This window comes from Desmodus rotundus, chromosome 12, assembly GCF_022682495.2.
Source record: "Desmodus rotundus isolate HL8 chromosome 12, HLdesRot8A.1, whole genome shotgun sequence".
NCBI lineage: Eukaryota > Metazoa > Chordata > Mammalia > Chiroptera > Phyllostomidae > Desmodus > Desmodus rotundus.
This window is the reverse complement of record NC_071398.1, coordinates 5619722-5646954: the sequence shown is the minus strand read 5'-3', so window position 1 is coordinate 5646954 and position 27233 is coordinate 5619722. Positions and strand designations below refer to the sequence as shown.

General features: G+C 37.3%; 1 protein-coding gene and 1 pseudogene across 12 annotated transcripts in view; both read left to right on the top strand.

The window, feature by feature from the left end:
- The window catches only part of CHD9 (chromodomain helicase DNA binding protein 9), a 116442-nt gene continuing 89209 nt past the window's right edge, over positions 1–27233 (top strand). For 4 of the 12 annotated variants that reach the window (XM_053915964.2, XM_053915959.2, XM_053915962.2 and 1 more), the window contains exons 1-2: positions 451–1454; positions 14697–16315. In XM_053915964.2, the coding sequence (XP_053771939.1) occupies positions 14861–16315 (1455 nt within the window). In that variant the 5' untranslated portion in view covers positions 451–1454; positions 14697–14860. Of the gene's footprint in view, positions 117–145; positions 358–449; positions 1455–14696; positions 16316–27233 lie in introns of those variants that run through there. The other 8 variants (XM_053915963.1, XM_053915960.1, XM_053915956.1 and 5 more) reach the window with 5 other exon arrangements.
- On the top strand, positions 16617–16739 carry LOC112296799 (U5 spliceosomal RNA; annotated as a pseudogene).

Here is a 27233-nt window from a genome sequence, read left to right as displayed (position 1 = left end):
AGTGCACTGGGCCAATCAGGAGGGTGCGTGGCGGAGCGGGGGAGGCGGTGCCCCTCCATTCCTCCCTCCGCTCCCTCCCGGCCCCGCGCTGACAGGGGGGCCTGGCCTCGCCGCCGGTAAGTGCCACCGCCGCCCGTCGCTGCCACCCGCCGCCCCAGGCGAGGGGAGGAAGCCCGGGGGCACCGCGGGGCAGCGGACGCTGCTCAACTGGTGGGGAGAGGCGGGGGCGGGTTCTGTCAGCCGGGTGGTCGCCGGAGGCCGCCCCCGCCCGGCCAGCCGCGCGTGTCAGTCTCGGTCGAGGCGGGGGGCGGCGGGGGCGCCTCAGTCATGGCGAAGCCCGACAGCCGGCGGGCGGCGGTGAGTACGTGCCGCCGCCGCTCGGCCGGGGTTGGGGGGGTGGAGGGTCGGGGCAGGCCGGGCTGCGCCTGCGGACCCGAGGGGCCCGCGCCCGGGGACTGGAGGGCGCGCCGGGAGGCCGGGGAGGGGGCGATGCCCGCACGTGCGGCCCAGCCGGCCCGCGGCCCGCCCCGCGCCTGTCATGGCTGCGGGCTGCTGCCCCCGCCCCGCAGCCCGCAGCCCCGAGGTCGGACCCGCCGCCGCGCCTGTTGCGTTGGGAGGAGGCGAGGACAGGGTGGGCAGGGCTCCCCTTCCCCGCCCCGCGTGAGGTCGGGGCCTCCCCGTCCGCTCGCGTCCGTCCTGAAAGCCGGGCTTCCCTCCGCCCTGCAGCCTCTTCCCCCGCCCGCCGGCTTTCTCGCCTCCGTGACTCATGACAGGGCGTCCCGGGCGAGCGCGGTGCCCCCGAGCCTGGGACGCCCCGGCGCTTTCCCGGGCCCGGCGTCCGGGGTCACGACCTCGCCGCCGCCCCGCGGTCCTTCGCCCCCGGGCCCCTCCGCTGCTCCCCGGGCTGCGGGCGTGGGACGCGGTGGGTGGTTCCAGGGCTCTCCTCGCAGACGGACGTCCATCCCCAGCCGGCGCGGCCCGGAAAGCCCGGGTGTCTCGCGGGCCTGTCGCCGTCGCCAGCTCAGTGCCGTCTGTGGGTTCCTTTTTTTGGTTTTGTTTTCCTTTTTTTTTTTTTTCCTTTCAGAAAAATAAAACTTTGCAGAACAAAGTAGACAAGAACTTTTAAACAAACAAACACTCACACTCTGAGCCCGGGATGTGACACTGACGTGACTTTCATGTATGTGAACTGCTCGTAACTGCCTCAGAATCCCCCCGCGCTGAATAAAGTTCGTCTTCGTTAACAAAAGCACCACGACAGTTTAGTTGTTCGGGTTTGCCTGCCACTGATCACCTTTTTCTGACTTCACGTCTCCACTTGTGCTTAACCAGCTGTGATCTCGAGCAGAAGAGAGGGTTTGTCTTGTGTGATGTTACTCCACGCAGCTCTGCACGATTCTACGAGGACGTTTTAAAAGGACCTCTAGTTGTGCAAACACACGCACGTGTGCAAGGTGAACTTCCGTGGGGATTCCACACTGCACACGGAGGGCGGGGTGGTGTCCGTGTGCAGGAGGATGAACACGGTGTTCCCCATTTTCTGTTGGGTTTACAGAGCTTGACGTTAAGTGTGACTTTTTCCAGCTGCAGGCAGCAAGAGCGTAGAATAGATAATGGATGCACATTTTTAAGTGAAAAATACCCATTGCTCCGAGAAGGCTTAGCCTTTGTTCATCTTCCAAGGCTTTTCTGTTTCTGCTCCTCTTGCTTTGACATCTCACATTAGATTGCTATTGTATATTACAAAGTATTGGTCTTAGTCCTTGGGAAGTTTCCTATAAATTACAGGTCATGGAAGATAGTCATGTGATGCTTTGGGGAAAAAAGTTGCTCCCGGATTTGGTTCTGGTATCTTTGCCATTCTTGAAGAGTTTTTAGGAGAGTGGCTATTGTCCAGGGAAAAAACAAAAACCTTGTTATTGATTAACTAGAAGAAGATGATGTCCTAAGGACATAGGAAATAGCATTAGGAAAAAAACTGCCAGTGTAACCGGGAAAGCAGGGGTGTCCAACCCGCGGCCCAACACAAAATTGTAAATTTACTTAAAACATGAGGCTTTTTTGTGATTATGTGTGAGAATGTATTTAATGTGTGGCCCGAGACACCAACAGGTTGGATGCCCCTGCTAAAAAAGCCTTCTTGGAAAGGGTGCTTTTGGGGGGTTGGGGAAACTTTCTCCTTACCCCTTTAGTTCTTGTGGCCAGTCAAGTAGTTCAAACAACATACAGCAGATTAACATAAGAAAATCAAATTCTATTAGCACATGGGAAAGTCACGTAAGCATGAAAATTTCCAAAGACAGTAAGGCAAAGATCATTTTGGACAAGGCAGAAGGGGCAGGAAGCATCTGGGATTTCAAAGGGGAAATGGGCAATTCACAGGTAGCCCAGAAAGTGGCAAACACATTCTTTCTAGGCAACTCAAACAATGGGACAGAGGGGAATCCAGTGAACAAATTTTGCAGGGATCTTTCCTCTACCCATACTTAATTCCTATGTGCTAAAGTGAATATGCGGAGGGTTTATGCTAAGGTTCCCTTCCTGAGGGTTTTTTTTTTTTTAATCCAAATCTCTTAAAGAAGGAAAGGGGGAAGTAAAAAACTCTACCTGAATTTGTTACATTTGTTTTTACTTCTAAATAATGTGCATGCCAGGGTGGCACATCCTAGGAAGATTCTCCTGCCCTCCACTCCCACCCACACTGTAGCTGTAGTCAAATTTCTTAACCTCTGTGAACCTTAGTTTTTTTCCTCCAGTTTTGCAATTCATTGATTCTCAGTATTCCATTAAATATGCCCTCTGAAATACAAAAAAAAAAAAAATTGTATCTGGATTGAAGTGTAAGAAAAGGCAGAGGTTTTGAAACAAATAGTGATGTAGATACATAGTTGGCCTTGCTGGAAAAGATCGTTTCTAAAAGAATAATCTCAAGTGGCAGGTATGGATAAAGATCGAAAATGGTGTTGTCAATGGAAAGAGCCCATGACAAGATGAGATTAATGAAATTATAAGTATCTAGAAACTTTTAAACCCAAACCCCTTATCTAATGTAACTGAGTGTTTTCTATAGGGCTTGAACTAGACCTTGGCACTTTAGCTATGGAAAAAAGTTACAACTGAAGGGGAGGGTTTAATGTAGACATTTAAGAGTCAGGAACTGATGTAGCATTACAGATTTAGTAGGGAAATCTATCGAAGCTTGTATCAATTGTAAAATAAGAACTTTGATATGTGGCAACACTTTAGATTTTAGGTTATCTAAATGTGTTAATCACTCATGTAAATGTAATACAAGGAAAAGATGAAATCCTGGAGAAGTTAGACACTATAAAGGAAAAATAAAGTGGACTGAAATTAATACATGTACTGGGGATATTTCATCAGGTGTCATAGAGAATAAAGAATATAGGTAAGAATGAAAACTTTGAGATGGGTGCTTACAGTGAGCATGAATTATGAAAAAATAATTAAGGAGTGTGTTGTCAGAAATGTTTGAAAACTTTAAAAACTAAAGATTGATATCCTGAGAGATTTATGGACATTTGGGGAGAGGGAATGGTTTTTTTTGTAACCTTTTAAATGTTTTGTAGCTGTTGTGGTCTTAACATGATTAACATGCCTTAACAGTATAGATTTCTTCCTTGATAGATTTAGCTTTTTTACTTATTTATTTTGTAAATTCATGTTGCCACATTCCAGTTCTATAGCTATCCTATGATACCTTTGTATCTGTTTACTTTCTTATTTGGACTTCACTCCCCTGTATTCCACCTCTCTGAATTTTACCAGTCTGGAAATACTCAGGTCAAATTCTACCTTGTAAGTAAGATCATCTCCTGTCATTGTAACCCTTAAGGATTTCTCCTTCCCACGAGATCATCGCATTATTACTTGTCTCGCTTACTTGGCATGTACAACTTCATGACACTCCCTATATTGTATTGCCTTAAAGTTTGTAGGAACACTTTTTACTCTTCCTTAAAAAACAGCTTAAGCGACAATCGGAGACCTAGAGAAGGGGAAGCTACTTTCAGCTATAATTTGTTCCCTGGACTACAGGTTATTCATATCCATTCATTAAAAGATTTATTAGGTAACTCCTTTATTTATTAATCAATTTATTGTAAGTAATATAACATTTTTAAGTGAACCCTGCCTATGTAGAATCTACAGTCTAATAATGGAAATTGATAATGAACAAGTAAATAAACAAATGTAAAATTACAACTTGTGATGAATTCAGTAAAGAAAGGTAATAGGGTGGTATGAGAGAGAAAAATGGGCAGGATTTTAGATTGGTAAGCAAAGGTCTCTGTCAGGTGGTGCTGTTTATGTCAAGACATAATGAAGAAGCTGCCGGACAGGGAAAGTTTTCTGGAAGAGAGAAAAACATGTATGAAGGCAAGAAGTGCCTGTTATATTGGAAGAAATGAAAGAAGATTGGGGTGGCAGGAGCTTACTAACAGAGGAAAACCGTGGAAGATGAAATGAGGTAGCCAGGGAACGGACTATACAGGGCATTGGACGACATGTTAAAGACATGGGTTTTACTAACGAAGGACATTGCAGTCATTGAAGGTTTTGAAATAAAAGGAGTAATATGCTTTAAATTCATATTTTGAAAGTATCACTTGGAGATTGTTTTGGAGAAAGGAAGAGTGAAAGCAAAGACATTGTACTACTACAATCGAAGTAAGAGACGATGCTGTATCTTATGCTAGGGTAGCATACATACAGATGACAGAAAGGGATATTTGTATATAAGTGTAATTTGATTTGACATAGAGAGAAAGAGGAGATAGGAATGGTGGGGGAATGACAACTTCATGATGGATGGATGTTAAAGGAAAGGTGTCAAAAATGACCTTCAGGTTCCTGGCTTGAGGAACGAGATATAGAGGGTGATGAGATTTACTGAGATGAAGAAAATGGGAACTAATTTTTGGCAAGAAGGCAAGTTTTGAACACTATCCCCAGACAAGTGCTTCAGAAGGTGGGGCCTGCTTTGATCTGAGTGATAGGTGCCTCAGTATAACACCATTCTATGTGTGTGACGCTATTCTGTGACATACTCATCGTGTGTGTTTTGAAAGGAAGAAGCAAGTTTCATATTTATGTTAGAAGAATTGGTGATTGAAATGGTGTTACCTTTTTACACTGCATTTCAGTTTTTGAAAGATTGTGAATGTTAATATAGATTATATTAGACATGAAGGTTTGAGAAAAAATTAACTTGAATGTAGTAGTAGATGGGTTTACATATTATTTGGGTGGTAATGCAGAATACAAAAAGTCTTACAGCTTTGATGTTCTCGGGAAAGTAGCACCTTTTATAGTCATTAGCTTGTAGGCAGCCTGATATTAAATTTATCATTTTTAATGAGATTTGTGATGCTTATGAGTGAAAATTATAGCTCAGGTCATTAGTAGCTATTATTTATCTATTAGCTACAGATACAGATGTTTGTTACAATTTGGCATTATTAGCTGAGGTTAACTAACTGAATATTAAGGCTTTTTATTATACTTAAAAGACTTTTTAAAAAAAAACAGTACTTTTAAACATTGTTATTGTGACAAAGGGGCATGGTTCGAAATCTGAAAAAAGAAAAGATTATTTTTCTTGTCCAGTGGTCATTTCAGTTTAATTTACCTGACTAAGCAGCAGCAGTATAAAGCATATTAAATTTTATTCTATTGGAAATCAGTGGCTATGCATCTGAAAGATAACTGCTAATATATCTTATTCCTTTTATAAGGAGAAGGAAATAATGGTTGGGATAATGATTAGGTGCCATATATTTTGTATAAAGTTTGTCTTATTTTAAAATTTTATACTTGATCACAGTTTGAGAAAATTAAAAATCATTTTTCCCCCTATGGAGTAATGGACTAGAATTTAATCTACTTTTTAAAAAGACTTTATTTATTTATTTTTAAAGAGAGGGGAAAGGAGGGAGAAAGAAAGGGAGAGAAACATCAATGTGTGGTTGCCTCTCATGCGCCCCCTACTGGGGACCTGGCCCAAAACCCAGGCAGGTGCCCTGATTGGGAATCCAAGGGGGGACCCTTTGCTTTGAGATCTGGCGCTCAATCCACTGAGCCACACCAGCCAGGGCTCAGTCTATTTCCATATGTGTATTTTTCAGTTATGTTATCTTTGCAGTGTTTGTCTTTAAAAAGACATTTTTTTTTCTTTTATTCCTGGAACTGGGCAACTTTACCTAAAACAAATGTGGTATTAGGAAATGTTTTATTTCAGAGGTTGCATAATTTAGTGAATACCTAAATATATGATTACTCTTAGTACTTGCGTTTGGTAAACGTGTTGAAATCAGTAGTATACAGAGTTTACTTAAGTCCTTTCAGACACCAGTCTGTATTTGTTTACCATATTTTTATGAGTGACATATACTCTAAATGGTGATTTATAAATATTTACTTAGTTATACACTTTATTTTATTCCAGTTAGTTTTTTTTTAAATTTTAAGTTATAATGGATATTCAGAAACATTATAAACTGTAAGAATATAACTGTCTGCCTTACTACAAAAGAAAACACATCTCTGAATCCCCACCACCCAGGTCAAGAAATAGCATGTTATTATTATTGGCACCCCATCGTCCTTTCCAGTTATATCATTTCAGCCTTCCCAGAGGTAAGCAGTATGCTGCCTCCTAAAACCATCCAGTAGTTTTCCTGTTTTATGGAAATGGGATTGTGTATGTGCTCTTTTGCTTTATATTATATGTGATACTAATATGTGTTTTTTCCATTCAGGACTAATTCATTCTCATTGCTGTTAACTCTTAAGGTGTGATGGACATGTTTTCAGTTTTGAGCTGTTAAGAACAGTACTAATATGAACATTCCTGTCCTTGGGTTTTTTTTAAATTTAATTTTATTTATTTACTTTTTTAGAGAGAGGAATGGAGGGAGAAAGAGAGGGAGAGAAACATCAATGTGTGGTTGCCTCTTGAGGACTCCCTACTGGGGACCTGTCCCACATCCTAGGCATGTGCCCTAACTGGGAATCGAACTGGTGACCCTTTGGTTCGCAGGCTGCCACTGAATCCATGGAGCCACACCAGCCAGGGCTCCTGTAATTGTTTTTTGGTACACATGTAATTGGGTTTCTCAAGTATTTGAATATGAAATCATATTTTAGAAAATATATTGAGGAAGATGCATCAATATTTGACTGAATTTGAAATGCTAAGTAAGTTGATTTGATAGGAATGAAATCAATGCATAGAAACTGGTATCTATTAAACCATTTTAAATAAGAAAATCAAGGAAAGCTGTAGGAAAGAAAGTCCAAGATAGTGTAGTGTCATAGAAGATAATATCTGGAAGGCAAGGTGTTAATTGAACTGAGTTCGGAAAACATTTAAAGAGCTTTATGATGATACGGGCCAAGCAGGGTGGTAGATGGTACCTAAGATGAGTAAGTCATTGGCCTTTTCCTTTTAAGCACTCAAAGACTAAATAGTATATGTAGATGGGGATGCATAGACGATTGGAGGCTTCATACACAAGATAGTATTTGGGTTTAGCTTCTGCTTTGCTTAGTGATGGCAAGTGTTTCTTAGTGGTCAAAGACGGATTGAGAGAACATTTAGATTTGTCTAGAAGGTCATAAGTCATATTCAGTAGTGTGGTTGCAGTGATTTTATGGGGTCAGAAACTGAAGTACAAGAGGCTAACAGACAAAGGAATATTTGGAAAATAGAGGCAGTGGATCACTTTCAATATTTGTCATTGATTTGAAGGATAGAAATAAAATGATTTTGTAGTTTTGTTTAGGTAGAGGAAGTCTGCTGATGCCTAAAGTTAGAAGAAAAGCAGGCAATTGCAAAGGGATGATTGAGAGAGATGGAATGTGTGTGGGTCTAAGTCCTTTCAACGGGGAGATAGAATGGTATTAAAAAGTGAAAGATTGATCTTTGGAGAAAAGTCATACCTCCTCTTCTATGAAAAGCTAGAAGAAAAAGGGATGGATGCAAAGACAGATACAGGGATTCTGCAAAGATAATTGGTGGAATTTCAAGTGGAAAACCTCAGAAGACTAAGACGAAATTGTCCTTGGGTGACAATGGATAAGTTAGGATTGAAGGCCTTAGGAGAGAAAATGGAATAACTAAAAAGAGATAGCCTAGAAATACGGGGAAATTAATTTAAACATTTCTAAACAAAAGCAAGGACAACATTGAAGGTCAAGGTTAACATTAACCTTGTATTAAGGTACTAGGCATATAATAAATGTTACAAGCATTCAGAAAATGTTAATTGAATTGGACTGAGGCCTGGGAGGTAAAACTATAAGGGTGATGTGAATACTGTATGATGGGCTTAGTGAGAGGAAAGGTTGGAAATTATTAGCAAAAGAACCTGACTGGGAAGCTGAGCAGTGATGGGAGGGTTTAAATTAATGACTGACTGCAGGCTCTCAGGAAGTCAGAAAATAGGTAAATCTGAGAGGGAAAGCTACATTTATTAAGCACCTAACTATAATTTAGCTACTTCCAATGTATTGGATTAGTCTAAAAGTTTGTTTGTTTTATTTTCTGTAAGATGGCTCTAGTAGCATTTAGTTGTCTTTAACTTCATTCGAAACAATTTTGTTAGATTGTATTGTGACTGCTGTCATATCAGCATGCATTTAAAAAAAAACTTAGCAAAATTGGTGAATCTTTGTGTAGCCATTTTAATATTGAAGATGGAAGAAAATAAATAACATTTTTGGCATATTATGCTTTATTACTTCAAGAAAAGTAAAAATGCAACTGAAATGCAAAAAAAGATTTGTGCAGTATATGGAGAAGTCTCTATGACTGATGGAACCTGTCAGAAGTAGTTTGTGAAGTTTCGTGCTGGAGATTCTTGCTGGACCATGCCCCATGGTCGGGTAGGCCGGCTGAAGCTGATAGCGAGCAAATCGAGACATTAATTGAGAACAACCAACATTCTACCATGTGGGAGATTGCCTACATACTCAAAATATCCAAATCAATAAAGTTATTGGTGAAAATGAAAAATGTGTCTTTTATTTTATGGAAAAAACTAAATAGACTTTTTGGCCAACCCAATATTTCTAAACCCTGTAAGAACTCTTCAGGTTAAATGATGATAATCAAGCCGGTCTCAGTTTTTAGTGTATTTCAAACTTTGGAAACATTCACATTTAGATCAATTTCCTATTTTTCATATTAATTGAAATTTATTTTGCTTTAGAATATGTATTTATACTTAATTTAGTTATGTGTATAATTCATGTTTAGGACTGTTTTCAATTAAACAACCTGACCTGATTTCAGTAGCAACTAGGAAACTTGTAATCTATTTTCAATATCAGCCCAAAATTAATTGGCCTTAAACACTTTTTACCAAGAATAGAGGTGACACTATGTTTTAAAGATTTTCCTATCTGTGAGATTCAAAGTAACATAAATTAAGTGTGAATGCCAGCAATATATAAGTAATTGAACTTAGTAAATGGCTATCTGCATAGGGAGATGGTAATAAAAGCATTAGATGGTTGCTATTTAGATGAGTAGTTTTCAATTCTTAAAACCAAGGAATCCTTTGTTTTTTAAAAAGACTATTTGAAAGCTCAATTTGTAAAATAAGAATATTCAGGATGGAATCTTTAATTGGGGAGGAAATGGGGATGGGGAGGCCTAAAGCCCTCTCTTCCTTTGCCAGCAATCCAAGAAGCACAATTTGAAAACTGTTTACACAGTGCTTGATATAGATTATTTACCGTATTTGTATAGTATCAGTACTGTCACAATCTTCATTTCACTGGTGAAGAAACTGGGCTTCAAAATGATTAAGCGATTTATGTAAGATTACATAGTTATTAAGTGATAAAGCCAGGATTCTGACTTACCCTGGCTATTTTCAGAGCCTATACTTTTAACTGCTGTGCTTGTAGTGCCCTTTGTAGGGTGACTTACCGATGAAAGCAGGATTCTTTGAAGGATAACGGAATTAAACTTTAAGTTGTATTACTGAGCCATTCTGTGTGTGTGCGTGCATGTGTGTGAGAAAATATAGCATAAAATTTACTATTAACATTTTAACGTATACAGGTCAGTGGGGGCATTCTTCAGGTAATAAAAATGAAATATTGCTTAAAAGAATGCTTTGGAATCTTAATTTTTGGAGTAACTATTAAAGATTGAGAGGTTTTCTTTTGTTTTATATTATGACATTTTTTAATTTTTGAAAGCATTTGAGTATTTAGTATGTGCCAGAAAGTGTACCAGTGGATGTTAGGGCTACAACAATGAATAAGAATCAGTCACTGCACTCATCACATTCAGTAGGGAGAACAGATATGTAGACCAAGAATGATAACACGGTGTGCAAGGTGTGGAATACAAAATGGTTGCTTAACAGTTTGAGGGGTGTGTGTGTGTACAGGCTTCCTGGAGATGGTAGAGCTTTAGAGCTTAAGTGTAATCTCAAAGATAGTACTTTATCAAATGAAGGAAGGCCAGTGGTGGGAAGTGATCTTGTAAGCATAGAGAACTTCTTGTCCATATTAATGAAGACGTGAGAAAACTTGATGAATTTAGAAAAGGCCTCCCTGAGAAAGTTACTTTTGAGAAAAGGACTGAATGAAATGAAGGAAGAGTGTACTCGGCAAGTGCTAAAGCCTTGAGGAAGGAGCAAGCCTGGCGTTGTGTGTGTGTGTATGTGTATGTGTGGTAAGCTGTAACAAAATTTGCCATTTTAACTGTTCCGTGTACAATTCAATGGTATTTCCATTCAGTGTTATGCAACCATCACCACTATCTGTTTTGAAAGCTTCTAAATTTTTTCATCACCCAAACTCTACTTATTATATAACTTTCTACCTTCTCTTCCTAGTCCCTAGTAACCTCTAATCTCTTTGTCTCTATGAATTTGCCTATTCTAGATATTTCATGTAAGAGGAATTATACAGTATTTTTCATTTTGTGCCTGCTTCTTGTACTCAGCATAATTTCTTCAAGGTTCACCCAAGTTGCAGCGTGTATCATCAGAACTGCATCCCCTTTTTAGGGTTAGATAACCCATTTTATGTATATACCAGATTTGGTTTACTCATCTGTTGATAGATACTTGGATTACTTTAAACTTTTGGCTATTGTGAATGAATATATATGTGTAAATACCTGAGTCCCTGTTTTTAATTTTTGGGGTATATAGTGTATACCTAGACATAGAATTGCTGGGTTACATGGTAATTCTATGTCTAACTTTTTGAGGAACCATCACTCTTTTCCACAGTGGCTGTACCATTTGATGTTTCTTCACCAATGTGTAAGGGTTTCAGTTTCTAAATATCCTTTCCAACACTTGTTATTTTCCATTTTTTATAGCACCCCTAGTAGGTAAGAAGTGGACATCTCATTGTGACTTTGGTTTGTGTTTCCCTAATGACTGATACTGAATTTCATGTGTTTATTGATCACTTTTCTATATCTGCTTTGGAGAAATGTGTCCTTTGTCCATTTTAAAATTGGGTTGTTTGTCTTTATACTAATGAATTGTGGGAGTTCTTTATAAATTCTGGATATTAAATCTTTATCAGATATGATTTGCATATGTTTTTCTCCCACTTCCCATATTGTCTTTTCACTCTCTTGATAGTGTCTTTGATATACAACTTTTTATTTTTTATGCATTCTAATTTGTTTTTCTCTTGTCCCCATGCTTTTGGTGTTATATGTAAGAAACCATTTCCAAATCCAGTCCTAAAGATTGGCCCCTATGTTTTCTTCTAAGAGTTTTATAAGGGTTAGGTTTGGTCCCTTAGATTGCGTGTGTATTTTATGATGAGCTTTTTCATTTCTACGAAAATATCATTGGGATTTTGATTAGAACTGTACTGAATCTGTAGATTGCTTTTGATATTATTGTTGTCTTAACAGTATTAAGTTTTCCAATGCATCCACACAGGATGTAATGTCTTTTATTTATTTAGATGTACTGTAATTCCTTTCAGCAATGTTTTGTTGCCATCAGTGTCCATACCTTACTTGTCCTTCATTAAATTTATTCCTAAATATGTTGTTCTTTTAATACTATTGTAAATGAATTGTTGTTTTATTTCCTTTTTGGAATGTTGATTGCTTTCTTACAGAAATACAGCTGATTTTTCCACATAGATTTGTATCCTGTAGTTTTGGTGAATTTATTTTAGCTCTAACAGTTTATGTGTATGTATTTGTAGTTTTCTAAAAGATCTGTTATCTTTTAATAGAGAGAGTTGTACTTCTTCCTTTCAAATTTGGATGCTTTACCTCTTTTTTCTGGCTAGATCTTCCAGTACTATATTGAATGAATTAGTGAAAGTGCCTTGTCCCTGATCTTGAGGGAAAAGCTTTCATTCTTTCACCATTGAGTTTGATGTTAGCTGTTAGTTGTTCATACATGGACCTTATCATGCTGAGAAAGTTCCTTTCTATTCTTTTACTGAGTGGTTTTATCAGGAAGGGTGTTAGATTTTGTCCTGCTTTTTCTGCATCTAAAGATGTTCTAAAAAGGTATTTCATTAATTATGAAATAAAAATTTGAAGTGGTATAATGTAACGGTTTAATTGGCAGCATTTTTTCTTCATGTTATATCAATTATTTGATGTTCCTTATATTTGGCATGTTAGATTTGATAACTTCTATTGTATTTCTTTTGATTTTCCTTTTGATAATCATTGTTACATGAAAACAGAGACATGGCTTTCCTAAATGATTCTTAGGTATACATAGATGTTCTCTAGTCTGGAGTCTGAAGAGGAATAAAAGATGTGCTTCAGCCCTGGCTGGTGTAGCTCAGTGGATTGAGCCCGGGCCTGCTAACTAAAGAGTCTCCAGTTGGATTCCCAGTCAGGGCACATGCCTGGGTTGTGGGCCGGGTCCCCAGTAGGGGGCCCTCAAGAGGCAACCACACATTGATGTTTCTCTCCCTCTCTTTCTCCCTACCTTCCTCTCTCTCTAAAAGTAAATACATAAAATCTTTTTTAAAAAAAGATATGCTTCAGAGAAGTGATTTAACCTACCTTATTTTTTTTGGCTACTACTTTGTTTAGTTCAGACTGAATAACCTCCATCTGCTTGGTCTCACAATTGTAAACTCTGGAAAAATTCTTTTCTTTTTTTGTGTATTTCACATTTTCTAAAATCATATTTGTTAAAGCTCTTTGAGACCATTGTGATTGATAATAAATCCATTTCTAGGTAAAATTAATATAGATTTTGATGGTTTTTACTTCTCAGAATTTTTCAAAAGTATTTCTCTATTTAAATAGTGAGTGGACATTTTTGTTTAGGAAATTTATATTTCCTAATATAGATCTCAAAAATAGGAGTTATGAAAAAGATTATTAGGCCTTTGCTATTTTTTGAGTAAACTAATATGTAGACAAGCAATAACCTTCATTTGTCTTTAGTTGTCTTCTATGCAAGACAGTGGGGAGCAGAACCCTAAATACCTTCATTAAAAATGTTTGGAATGATACAAGCCTGGAACAAAATTGGCTAACCATTTTATATTAGCAAGTAACCTATGAGATCCTTCCCACACATAGTGTATATGTGTGTAAGTATAAATGTACTTATTTTTTCTCTTGAGACTACCATAAGACTAATTTATTGCTTAACTCAAGCTTCTGTTTGTTTTTGCCTCACTTGATTGTCATTACACATTTATTTGCACTATAATAAACACATGTTCATTCCAAATGATTCAGTTGGGAGGGGAGTATTTAGGGGCAGTGTCATGAATATAACTACTGACAGGAAGGTGTTTGATTTTGCTCTGTGGATGCTAAGTTAGTTGGCTGTGAGGAAGGCTGATCTTCCATGGTAGGTGAGCAAGAGGACCATGGTAGCGATATGTAGGGACATCCCAATACACCACATGTTTGTCTTGTTTGCCAGTTTATTAGATTGCTAACTTTTTTAAAGGGTATTATTTATTTATTTTTAGAGACAGGGCAATAGAGGGAGAGAAACAGCAATGTGAGCGAGAGAGACATCAATTGGTTGCCTCTTGCACATGCCCCCATTGGGGACTGAACCTGCAACCCAGGCATGTGCCCCGACCAGGAATCAAACTGGCAACCTTTCGCTTTGTGGAATGATGCCCAACCAACTGAGCCACACTGGTCAGGGCTAGATGGCTAACTTTTATTTCATTTGGGTCAGCTTATCATGATCCCATGCAATTGCTTTTCTTGAACCATTTTTACATGCCCTGTGAAATAATAGACTTATCTGCTCAAGAGGTCTAGAGCAAAAGATTACAGTGCTACTCTGAGAGGATCTCATGTCAGCTTTCCTAAAGAGATATAACTTTGAAGTGTAATACATTTATATTTTATACATACTAGAGCTGCTGGGTAGTGATGGCCATTTCATGGTATGGAGTGAGTCTGACATACTGTTCTCAAGTTTACATTCTGTTGTAGTATATGAACTTCAGATAAAGTAGTGTGAGTTATTACTTTTAAATGCATATGGTCATGTCCCCTGCCCCAGCATTTTTTTCATTGTAGAAAATATTAATGAGCTATTTACAATAAATTATTCTACCAGACAGTGCTGTGCACTGAAATTTTGTTCTTTAAATCATATATAAACTTTATAGAACTTTAATGAGTACTCACTATTAAACTTCACTTGCTTTTGTTCTTATTTTTCTAGGATTGTGACACTTCATGACATGTCATTATTTAGAGCGAAATGAACATAGACTTGTTTCGGATTAGTTGATGACCTATGGAAATGATCCTATAATATCTACTACAGAGAAGCTGAATATACTTCATTTGGAGTGAACAGTCCAGATTGTTACTGAATTTTTCAAGATGACAGATCCAATGATGGACTTTTTTGATGATGCCAATCTTTTTAGTGAGACTTTAGAGGGTTTGTCAGATGATGCATTTGTACAACCAGGACCTGTTTCACTAGTTGATGAATTGAACTTGGGTGCAGAATTTGAACCTTTGCACATAGACTCGTTGAACCATGTTCAAGGTACTCCAACACATCAGAAAATGACTGATTATGAACAGATAAATCAGTTTGATTCAATGAAATTTCATCAAGTTAATCAGTGTTTTGGTAGCCCAGCAGAACATGTGTTATCTCCACACTCTCAATTTAATTGTTCTCCCATCCACCCCCAAAACCAACCCAATGGTTTATTTCCAGATGTAGCAGATGGCAGTCCAATGTGGGGCCATCACACAGCTTCTAGCATTACAAATCAAAATGGGTCTCCTTTTCACCAACACGGACATTCTCACTCTATGCATCAGAATAAAAGCTTTGTGGCACACCATGACTTTGCCTTATTTCAGGCCAATGAACAACACACACAGTGTACTTCACTGCGTTCACAACAAAGCAGAAATAATCTTAACCCAGGGCAAAATTCTCTTAGCCAGTCCAAAAATTTCATGGATGTTAATGTTTCTGGTCCACACAGAGTCAGTGTCAACCACCCACCACAGATTACTAATGCGTCTACTTCACAACAGTCTCTTTTGATGCAACAATTTCCTCAAACATCAAATCCTTCAGCACACTTTCTCAAGTGTAGCAATCGGCAAGAAGGAAATTTTAATGGACCTTCTCCAAATATGACTTCATGTTCTGTCAGTAATTCCCAACAGTTTTCTTCACATTATTCCTTTTCTAGTAATCATATATCACCGAATAGTCTTCAGTCCTCTGCAGTTCTTGCACCCAATCACACGAATCAGACTTTATCTGATTTTGCTGGAAGTAATTCCTTTTCACCTCATAGGGGAATCAAGCAAGAATCTACTCAGCATATGCTAAATCCCAATACATCATTGAATTCAAGTAATTTCCAAATGTTGCATTCATCACATGCTCAGGGCAATTACAGCAATTCAAAATTATCTCCTGTGCACATGAACTTCCCGGATCCTGTTGACTCAGGAACGCAAATGGGCCATTTCAATGATCATGTGGAAACTAATGGCTTCTCGTCTTTAGAAGAGAACTTACTTCATCAAGTGGAGACCCACACTGAGCCATTCACAGGACTTGACCCAGAAGATCTCCTTCAAGAGGGTCTCCTTCCCCAGTTTGATGAGTCAACATTTGGGCAAGATAATTCAAGTCATGTTTTAGGTCATGACCTTGATCGGCACTTTACTTCACATCTTGTAACAAGGCCTTCTGATATGGCTCAGACTCAGTTTCATGCTCAGGCTCGGAGTTGGCATTCATCGCTTTCTAACCATCAGCATTTACATGACAGAAATCGCCTATGTTTACAGCGACAGGTATGTAGCTCATTTTGGTGATTTGGGGTAGGGTGGGCTTTGGCTCACTGAATCAATTTTATATGAGACATAATCAAAATTGGTCAAACTCAATGCTGTTAAATGAATATGCACGTTTTGACATAGATTTCTATTGCTTAAACAGTCTTATTTGAAAGTGATTCATTGATGTGCTCAAAGCAATGGACTCTATGTTTAGAAAATTGTAAGGTTGTAAGACTTCTTGAAACTTTAATTTATGATTGCCTTTAACAGATTATAAAACAAATGAAAACTTAACCATAATTAAAATGAAAACAATATACTCTGGTTTCTCTTCAGATTGTATAAATCTTTCGCCTTTTACTAAAGATTTCCATGGAGAGAAACAAAAAAGAAAACAATAGACTGGGAACATTTTATTGCATACATGATGGACGTAGGGTTAATATTCCTATAAAAAGCTCATATGCAAACTTATAACATCTCATTTGATAACTAGATAAAGCGTATGAGCTGAAATTCACAAAAGAAGAAATTGAATTAGTATACAACATACAGAATAATATGCACCTGTAGTAATTACAGCATGGACTTATTTTCACCTAATAGAAAAAATATTTTAAATGTAAATGCTGAATGCTGGCAAATTTATGAACTTAGAAAGCAATTTGGCAGTGTATTTGAGTACAAAATACTTTATTATAATAACCCAAACACAGCAAAAGCAATATACACAAAGATATTTACCTTAAAGGGACAACCGATAACAGCATAGTCTATTATCATACCCATATTAGATTTTAATTAGGCTTTAAAAAAGTTGAAGACTAACACTGAGAATATGTTAATAATAGGGAAAAAGCATAATTCAAAATTAAAATCACAGTGAAGTGGTGAAGAGTGAAGGCTCTGGTACCACACTACTTGGGTTAGAATCTTGGCTTCTTGTTACTTAGTAGCTGTGTTACTTTTAGCCATTTATATAATTTCTATGTCACTTGCTTCATCATTAAATGTGGATTAATAATAGGATCTAATAGGACTTTGGTAAGTTATAACATGTAGCATTGCTTAGAACTCTGCTTAGTATATAGTAAACACTTAATAAATATTTTCATAATTGTATTTTGTTCAAATGCATGAAAGTATGCACATGAAAACTTACCAAAGGAAATAGATTGTTTTAATGTAGTGAAATTACACTTTCCTTTGTTTTCTACTGTTTTGTCATGAGAATGTATTATTTGTATCCTTATATAAAACTGTATTAATACAATATTTTATCATTTTCCTGAAATCTTTTTAAATTAAAGATTCATAGTACTTCAATACCTCGGTTACCTGTGAGATTTGGTGAACAATGAAATACACCACAGTTCTTGAAATTAAATATTTAGGGACCATTTTCTCATTTCAAAGCCTTGCAGTATTTGAAAAAGATAAAATCTTTATCCTTTCCTTTGGGTTGAATTTAGTTCTATTTCAAATGGTATTTTCATTACATTTTAAAAAATGTTTAGATAGATTTTGAGATACTTAAAAGGCACTTGTAAACCCTTTCTCTCCCCTTCTTTTGTGGCCTGAGTAGAACAGTATGAGTTTGCTCCCTCTGCTGGAAGAGGATCAAGCATCTCAGTTGGACACTGGGGAAAACTACTGATTGGAGTCTAGCGTCATCTATTCACACTGTTTATGTAGATTTCTGACTAATTTGACTAATCAATTTGTATAGCATATAATTGAAGTTAAGATACTTGAAATTTATTAACTTATTTCTTTTTTAATTTTAATTTTTATTGAATTTATTGGGTGACACTGATTATACAGGTTTCAGGTACACAATTCCACAACACATCATCTGTACACTGTGTTGTATGATCATCACCCCAATACTAACTTGACTTCTCTCTTAATTTTATTTTTCTATGGCCTTGTCATTTAAATTGTTTTTCATCATGTTTTTTAAAACATATTCTGGCTTTAAAAAGAAAACTCCCTTTAATAGATTTGGAATGAATGGAGGATGATTTTAAATAACTCAAGTAGTCCCTAATGCTAGCATAGATAGTGATAACTGAGAGAAATTCTTTTTATTTATTTATTTATTTTTTGACATAACATACATTTTTTAAAATTTTTATTGTTATTCAATTACAGTTGTATGCCTTTCTCCCTAGAGAAATTCTTTTCAGACCCATTATAAGCAACCTTTCACAAGTCATCTTATTCTGCAGTGATAAATTTAGGAGGCTTTAATTAAATCTCACCTTTTTGTTTCAGAGTTTATTACATATTCAAATTTCTGATAAAGGGCAGTCAGTTTGGAATACTTTTCAGACTTACTGAAAGTCTGTTCTCAAGTTCCCTATTATTTGTAGTAAGAGTGGCATTTGGGAGTTGCTGATTATGCATTGAAGGGGAGAAATGGATTGGTAGAGAAGGTAGGGGATCATTTTACGATTATGATGATTGTGGATTACACATGGGTTTCACATGCACTGGATTATTGGCTACATATCCTAAATGTGTGTAAGTCAAATGATTTAATGTGTGCAATGTATGACACATTTTGGCAGAGCACGTAAGTTTTTTGCCTATGTCAGTTTGGGCATGTTTTGGATGGTAATGGTTGCTATATAGTCCAAATGTTATATTAATGAGTTCTTGTATAATTATGGTGTTTCCCCATGTTCTATGGGGGAAAACACCTTTTTTAGGTTAAAAACTCTCTTAATTGCAGTAATTTCATTTCAGTCTAAACTAACATTATTAAATATGTATAGAAGTTAAGAGATTAAAAATAATAAAGCTGCAGCATTTTTGGTTTATCAACATTTAAAAATTACATATTTGGTATAGCCAAAATAATATACAGGGTGGGACAAAAGTAGGTTTACAGTTGTTTTTATAGAAAAAATACAGTAATTAATAAAAATAAACTGTTTTGTGTACTCATAGAACACAATTCCTATATTATTTAGTCTATTGTTTGAAAATTCATGGAAGGCACTCTATTTAGACTTTGAGAAAATTTCAGTTAGAATTTTGGACATGTAAAGAATATTTCTAAACCTTCCTATTTCTTATTTCCCAATGGAGGTGGGATAGTTGTGGATATAAGAATTTCAGATGTCTTAGAGTACCCTGAAATCAGTTGTCAATCATAATAATAGTGAATATTGCTGAGAACATTTCTTATATAATTGACTCTAGAGTTTTAGCACTTAAAAAAGAGAAAAGAAAAAAGGTGAGACGATACAAGTGTTTCTAAATGTAAGTAGTTAAAAAACATAATAGAGAAAATATTAGATTATTTTTATCTCTAATTTTTAAAGCAAAGGAATTTCGAGAGACTAATACTATCAACTTTTCATTGGTCTCTTATTAAAATACTTTCTGCTATTTTGTATTGCAGAATTTTTCATTTTTTTCACTTTTCCAACAAGTATTTATTATTAGTTTAGCCATGATTTAGGATCCTAGGGCAGGATGTACCCAGGTGCCCCTTCACCTCCCTAGGAGAGGGATGGAAGACAGAGGACAGGTGGGGTGCAGCCAGTTCAGATCTTCCCAGGAAACATGCCTCTGCCCAGCGGTCATCCCAGGCCAACACCCAGGATATGGGGCAAAGGGACTTGTGCACACGCTGGGACTGTTTGCACGTGGAGACATCACCCCCTTCAGCAGTCACTGCCTTTCACAGTGGGGGAAGTCCAGGTAGCTCTGCCAACAGTTCCTGGTCTGGTTCTGGTTGGGGAAGCGGCTATCAAAAGGTGCAGTCTGGTAGCTCTTGATTTTGGTCCTGATGTCTTCTGCCATGCTGCTGACTCCTACAGGTACCCCTGAAGCCACTCGCAGCTCAATGTGACCCTCAGCCCCAAATTCTTCTTTTTTGTTGTTGTTTGTGAAGTGGAAATATCATGGTGCACTGCAATCTCAATGTTTGTAAGTTAAATGTACAAATTCTATAGCCGTGAAAAATATGTGGGATAGCTGAAATAGCAATCCAAGCAGGAAATAGATTTGAAAAATTCAAAACAAAAACCCAGGAAATAGAATTTTGGGATGGGCATAACTGTTTTTAAGAAGTTTCGGAATTCTTAGTTGTCTAAGCCAAAACACAAGATAGAAATTCTGTGCAGGAATTAACCTTTTAGATGCTTTTTCTTTTTCAGTTAAAGAGGACTAGTTTTGGGGTTTGACATTTCTGTCAAATCTTCTAGATTAAAATGTTCTATCTGAACTGGGAAATTTGTGCAACATTAACTGGTTCTAATGGTCTTTATGAAATCATGTACTACTGTATTGTAGAAGAGTTGAGCTCTGCACTGCCTGCCAAGAGCCAGAGTAACAGAAACTCTGGTTGTTCACAGTAGCTTTAAGGCTATGGACCTGCAACATGCGCACTTAAAAGTGAGAAGTGGACAGGAAGTGCGTTCCAGGGGTGGGGAAGGGGCATCAATTGGTGAGAAATTTGTGGATTAGTACAATATGTGAAGAGCATGACATTCAAGCCGAACTTCAAAGCAGGTTTAACAAAATTCTGTTGTCTCTGATTGATGAAGTGTACTCCCAGCCTCTTGGGAACCCTCAGTCATTTACTTATCATTATAATTTCTGAAATTGAAAATAATGTATTAGGGGCTACTGACCCATCAAACTTTATTCCTATAAAGGTAACATGAATATAAAGTTGCTTTGGAATACTTGTATGGTTGATCAGCTTTCTTTGGGTAATTGGACTGAAACGATTTTAATACACTCAGGTATGGGTAATATATGGAAAAATATAGTAAGCACATAGGAGACTTGGACTGCAGTTTTCAGTTTAATAAAATCTGATAATTTGCTGTAGTCAACTATGCAAATAATACCTTGCACATTTATTATGCAAGTAACACTTACAAATTATGCAAGAACACTCTTTTAAGCAAGGTTTTTCCTACATGAATATATGTTTGTATATCTGGAAACAGTACAAATTTACTTTGGCCATATAATGAAATCACAGAGTTTAAGAGCTGGACAAGATTTTACTCTGTCCTCATATATAAAAAGCAGAAACAGTGTTAGAGAGGTCATGACCTACTTGCCATCATATAACTAGTTGGCAGATTCCTTTTGTAGTTTAAATCCTACAGTAGTGTTTAAGGGTGATCAGAAGTAAGAGTAATACCACACTATGGTCAGACACATTTAATGTGCTCTGTAGTAAAATACAGTTATAACTAACTGGTTGTCTCCAAATTGAGAAATACTTTTTCAAACTTTTTTTTTTGCATGTATAGCTTTCAATATCTTAAGGTTTTAACTATATCTTTAGGGTTCAAAAAGAAACAATTATTATGTCTGTCAAATTTAAGTTTAAACTGTGTATATGTGAATGATTGAATTTTATGTAACATCTGTTTTGGAAATGTTCCATTTTACTGCTTTTATTTGTTCAGTATACTAAATGTCAATCAGGTGTAAGAGATTATGCTGGGCACTGAGGTTGCAAAATGAGTAAAATGATATCCTTAGCCTTTGAAGAACTCAGATTGAAAATTGTTCTACTTCCCCATTGGTCTCTATTAGAATTTCAGTGCTGTTCTCTTTGCATTTCCGATTCAATTTCAATTCACAGTGGTTTCCAGCACTTTCACTTTGCCCTCCAGTTTAGTAATTTTGAATGAGTGATTTACAAACAAAAAATTAATTTCCTTGACCCATCTATTTAAAGAAGGTGTTCTCAGTTTCTGGATTAGTTCTTTGTTTCATAATGTTTTGGTAGTCTGTAACTCTTTGATTCTTCATGTACATATTATATTTGTACATATAATATACAACTAAGATTCAATTGCTTTTGTAAATGGCAGAGCCAAGAAAGAGGGCCTTTTCTTCTGAGCTTCTAATCTACTTAAATTTATTACAAACTAAATCTGTTGTCTGGGTCATTTCTGAGACCGATTTTATTGATTGATTTCCCCCCCTCAATGTAGGTCGATACTTTTCTGATTTTTTTGCATGCTAGAAAATTTTTGAATGAATGGCAGACATTGTGAATTTTACCTTGTTGAGTGATGAAAAATTTTATATTCTTATAAATATTCTTTAGTTTTGTTTTGGAACACAGTTCAGTTACTTGGAAATGGGTTTATCTTTTATAAGATCTGTTTTTAAGCTTTGTTAGGCTGGGCTAGAGCAGTCTATAGTCTAGGGCTCATTTTCGCTCAGTACTGACACAATAGCCATGTGAGTTCTCTGTCCAGTGCCTTGTGAAATACAAGAAGATGGAAAGGAACGAACTATTCCTGGCCCTAGGGAGATCTTGGCCGCTTTTAGGTGGTTTTTTTCTGGGCCTTGGGTAATTTCTTTACAAAGTGGTAGTGTTGATCAGTTACTTATCTAAAGCCTCCAGAGGGGACCTTCTGAAGATCTCTAAAGGTCTTTCCTGTGAAGCTCCCTCCTTTCTAGACCTTTCCCTGCAAAGTAGCTTCCTTGGGTTCCCTGGATTTCCAGCTGTGTCTCTTCGACTCAGGGGTGCTGTGAGATTTCCACTTGGGTTCCTGTTCTCCCTGTTTTGCAGCTTAGAAACACTCCCCTTGTCAGCCTTGCTCATTTGTTTCCTTTCTTTCAGGATCACTGTCATGGGTTGCCTGAAGTCCAATGTCTAAAAACTGTTTTGTCTGATTTTTCAGTCGTTTCAAGAATGAGGGTAAATCTAGTTCCTATTAATCTATCTTGGCCTTATTTGGAAGAGTTATAACACCATGTTGATGACCGCATAGTAGTTTTTAATGCAGAATACCATAAATTATTTCACCAGTTTATTATTTTGGGGTACTATGGTGAACAACATTCTCTGCAGATAAATTGTGTGTACCCATGATTAGACAGATTCTTAAAAAATCAAGGTAAATGTCGAAACTTTCCTTTGAAGGTTTGTACAATTATGAATAATAATAAAAGTACAAATAGCCTATAAATATTCAGCAGTTGTACTCTTGTTTATGGCTTTACATATATTTCCTCATTTAATCTTCAGAACAACTCTGAGATGGATCTTACTATCTATTCTTTTCACAGATAAGGACTCTGAAGGATAAGATGGTTAAATAGCTTGCTCAGGGTTATACAACTAGTAAATGTCAGAGCAAGGACTCAGGTACGAGCAGTAGGACTCGGGGCCCTCACTGCTCTCTGTTGCCTTAGAGCAGCTGTTTCCAAACGCGCGTGCTCTGCAGGAGTGTTTACAGCACGCAGCACCCGACTGTGTAGTCGGGGCACTGACCTCTTTTCCCTTACATTGTCAAATGAGAAAGACAACAGCCAACACAACAATAGCTGTCTGGAGTGAATGAGTCAAAATTAAACCTATTTTTTAGTCACATTGGGAAAAAATATATATTTTGGTGTGCCCCAGAATTTTTGTAATTAGTTTTTATGTGCCATGAGATGAAAAAGGTTGAAAATCGCTGCTTAGGGTATGAGAATGTTGAAAATGGAAGTGACCTATAGTCATGTATCGGTTACTTATTCCTGTTGTAACAATTTATCACAAATTCTGTGTTTTCAAAGAACACAGTTTTATTATCTTATAGTCTTGGAAGTCAGAGATCTGAAATGGATTTCGCTGGGCCAACATCAGGGTTTTGGCAGGGCTGTATTCCTTTCTGGCAGGTCCAGGAGAGAATTCCTTTTCTTGCTTTTGCCAGTTTATGGAGGCCGCCCACATTGTGTGGCTTTTGGTCCCTTGAAACTTCACCTCCAGCAGTAGCTGATCTCTGTCTCTCATTGTGTGACTCTGCTCTGCCTCTCTCCCAACTTCACCTCCAGTGATGGTTGATGTGGAGTCCGTCTCATTGCTTGACTCTACTCTGCCTTTCCCCCTCCCACTTACAAGGACCCTTGAGATTACATCACACCCAAGGACAATCTAGGATGCTCTCCCCCTATTTTAACGCCAGCTGATTAACAACCTTATTTCCATCTGCAATCTGAATTCCCTTTGCCATGTAATTTAACACTCACAGATTTGGGGGATTAGGAGGTGGATATGTCTGGGGCTGTTATTCTGCCTATTACAAGCCATGAGTCCAATTAGAAGATATTTAACTAAAGAATTAATTAATAAAGACCTATTTTATGATTTTTTCACCTCACATTATAAAAAACATGTTTGAGTGTCTTATCTTTTAGCAGAAAAATAATTTCTGCTCAGTCTCCTCTCTCTGCTTCTCATTCTAAGAATTATTTAGTGGTTTAGTGTAAAATTATTCAAGTTGGGCTATTTGAAACTTATGATTTCAGATTTTTCAATAATGTATGAGTATACTTAAATGATTTAAATAAACTCAACAATTTTTGAAAAAAACAACAAAATTTTCATTTATTCCACAGTTACTTAGTAATTCCCAGCCCTATTCCAGGCATTGTGCTCGGTACTTTTTATGTGTTATCACATTTTATCCTCACAATAATTTTACGATGTTACTGGCGGCATCTTAATTTCTAAATGAAAACACTGGACTCAAGGTACAATAGCTTATAAGTCACAGACCTAAGACTTGAATACAGATTTGAGAAAAGGTATTGAGAAAAGATAAAAAAAAGTCATGATTTTGTTATATAATCCAATATTTTTACTTAATTGTTTTAATAATTACATAATATTGATTATAAAATAATTTTATAATTTCAAGTTAAATCTATGTCATCTCAGATACTGGAATATTGCAGGAATCAGTACATTTTTTAAAAAAATCAGATAATCTGATTTCAAAAGTGTTAATTATATTTCATTTTGTAAAAATGCTGTTGACTTTGTTACACTATATCATGTGCTTTCAGCACTTTCTTAATGTTATTCATGCGGTTGTATCACTTACTGAATTGAGACATAATGACTCAAAAGTTGAAATCATGAGTTTCTGTCATCAGACAAATGAGCTGTTTATGAAGGAGAGGAATTAGGTGGTTTTCATCTTTGTTTCTGGCATTAGTCATTTGTTTCTCAGTTCCAGTGTTGGACAGAATAAATCTTTTGGAAGTCAGCTTTCAGATGTAAGTCTCGGATTTGGAGTCAGGAGAACGGGCTTCAAGTCCTGACCCTGTCATCTACTATCATAGTAGGCTCAGGCAAGTTACCTTCGCCTTAGGCAGTTTTCTCATCTGTAATATGTGTATATCTATATTGCTGGCACTGCTGATTAATAAATATGATGAGCAGTGAATTTAAGAGTGCTTTATAAATTGTAGTCAGTCTTGTTTAATAATAAGTTTTTACTCTACAGTTTTGTTTTTAAAGTTTTAGAACTAGAAGGAGCTTGAATCGTTAATCAAGTTTTGAAAAGTTAACAGTTGTAAAGGCCCAGATATAAAGTCTACGTCGCTTTTTAGTGACATACTCTAAAAGAGATTACCTAATCTTATTTCATTTTAAAATTCTTTTCTTTTTTTAAAATCTTTTTAAAAATATTTATTTTTAGAGAGAGGGGAAAGGAGGGAGAAAGAGAGGGAGAGAAACATCAATGTGTGTTTGCCTCTCACATGCCCCATCCTGGGTACCTGGCCGGTAACCCAGGCATGTGCCCTGACTGGGAATTGAACCTGCAACCCTTTGGTTCACAGGCCGGCACTCAATCCACTGAGCCACATCAGCAAGGGCTTAATTTTCTTATATAACTGTTCTTAACTCATTTTTAAGCAGGCTTGCCCTAACATTTGTGAGTCCTAGGAAAAGACTACACACAGGAGCTCTTATACTGTATGTCAAAGTATTTAAATGTACAATATATGAAGTCAGTAAACTCTTAAATATGTTCTATCCTTCTTCCTTGACAAAGAGAAGCACTGGCTTGAATTTAGAATTCTTAGACTTTCTGGAATTCTGCATCCAGGGTATGGCAGAAGTGGGCCATTCTGCATTCTATTTCAACCCCGGTTCCATCTTGCACCTCCAGGGGTCTCATGAATGCATCTGAACTACTCAGCCTACATACCGAAGCTTCACCTTTTCCTCCCCATCTCTCTGGGCGAAGCGTGCACATATGGGCAATATGTGTTCCTTGCCAAACATGGACTTCCTTGAGAGAAAAAAACCTAGGGAATAGACCCTGACCGCCTCTGCAAGTGAAAGTAAGCCAGTTTTAGGTAGAGAGCTCTTGTGTACCTGGAGTATGTGCTAGAAGAAGGGAGGGATAGCACAGCCTTTTATCACTGGGGAGTGGCGTGGCAAAGGAACCAGACCCTCTACATTGTGCAGCCCAAGAAGGGATCCCTCTTGCTTGATCTAAAGGAAGCTGCTTTCTTCTTAAGCAGTGGCACAGATGTGTGAAGTTAGTTGGTGAGAGCTGGTAATTTAGCGAGGGGAGTAGGTAGCCTGTCAGTGATGAGAAGAATGATTTTTCTGTCTATGGAAATCATTACCAATATATAATCAATTAGATTCTGTTTCTACCAATTCAGATATTGTTGATTTATGAAATACTTTAGGAGTTTGTGGATGACTGTGTAGTTTAAAGTAGTCTTGAAAATAAAGCTATGTTCTTGGGATTCCAGACTTGAAAGTGAAATGTCCTGCTAGTGTGTAGTGTGTGTTGCAGTCAATGAGTTGTTAGTTACTATGGCAGTTGATCAGGACAAGCTATTTTTTCTCGGTGTTTTTAATGAAAAATATTCAGTATCTGCAGAAGTATATAAAATGGAATAAATAAAATAATAGTAAATAAATGTCCTTTTACTTCAATAGTTGTTAACCTTTTACCATATTTGCTTTATTTTTATTTATAGATGAATACATAGGTTTTGTTGTTTCTGGCTATATGATTTGGAGGCAAATTGCGGTCATCATGAGAACTTACCTCTAAATGCTTCATCATAGATCTCATAAGAGTGAGGAGATTCTTTTAACCACTATTACACCCAAGATAATAATTCCACGTGTCATCTAAAA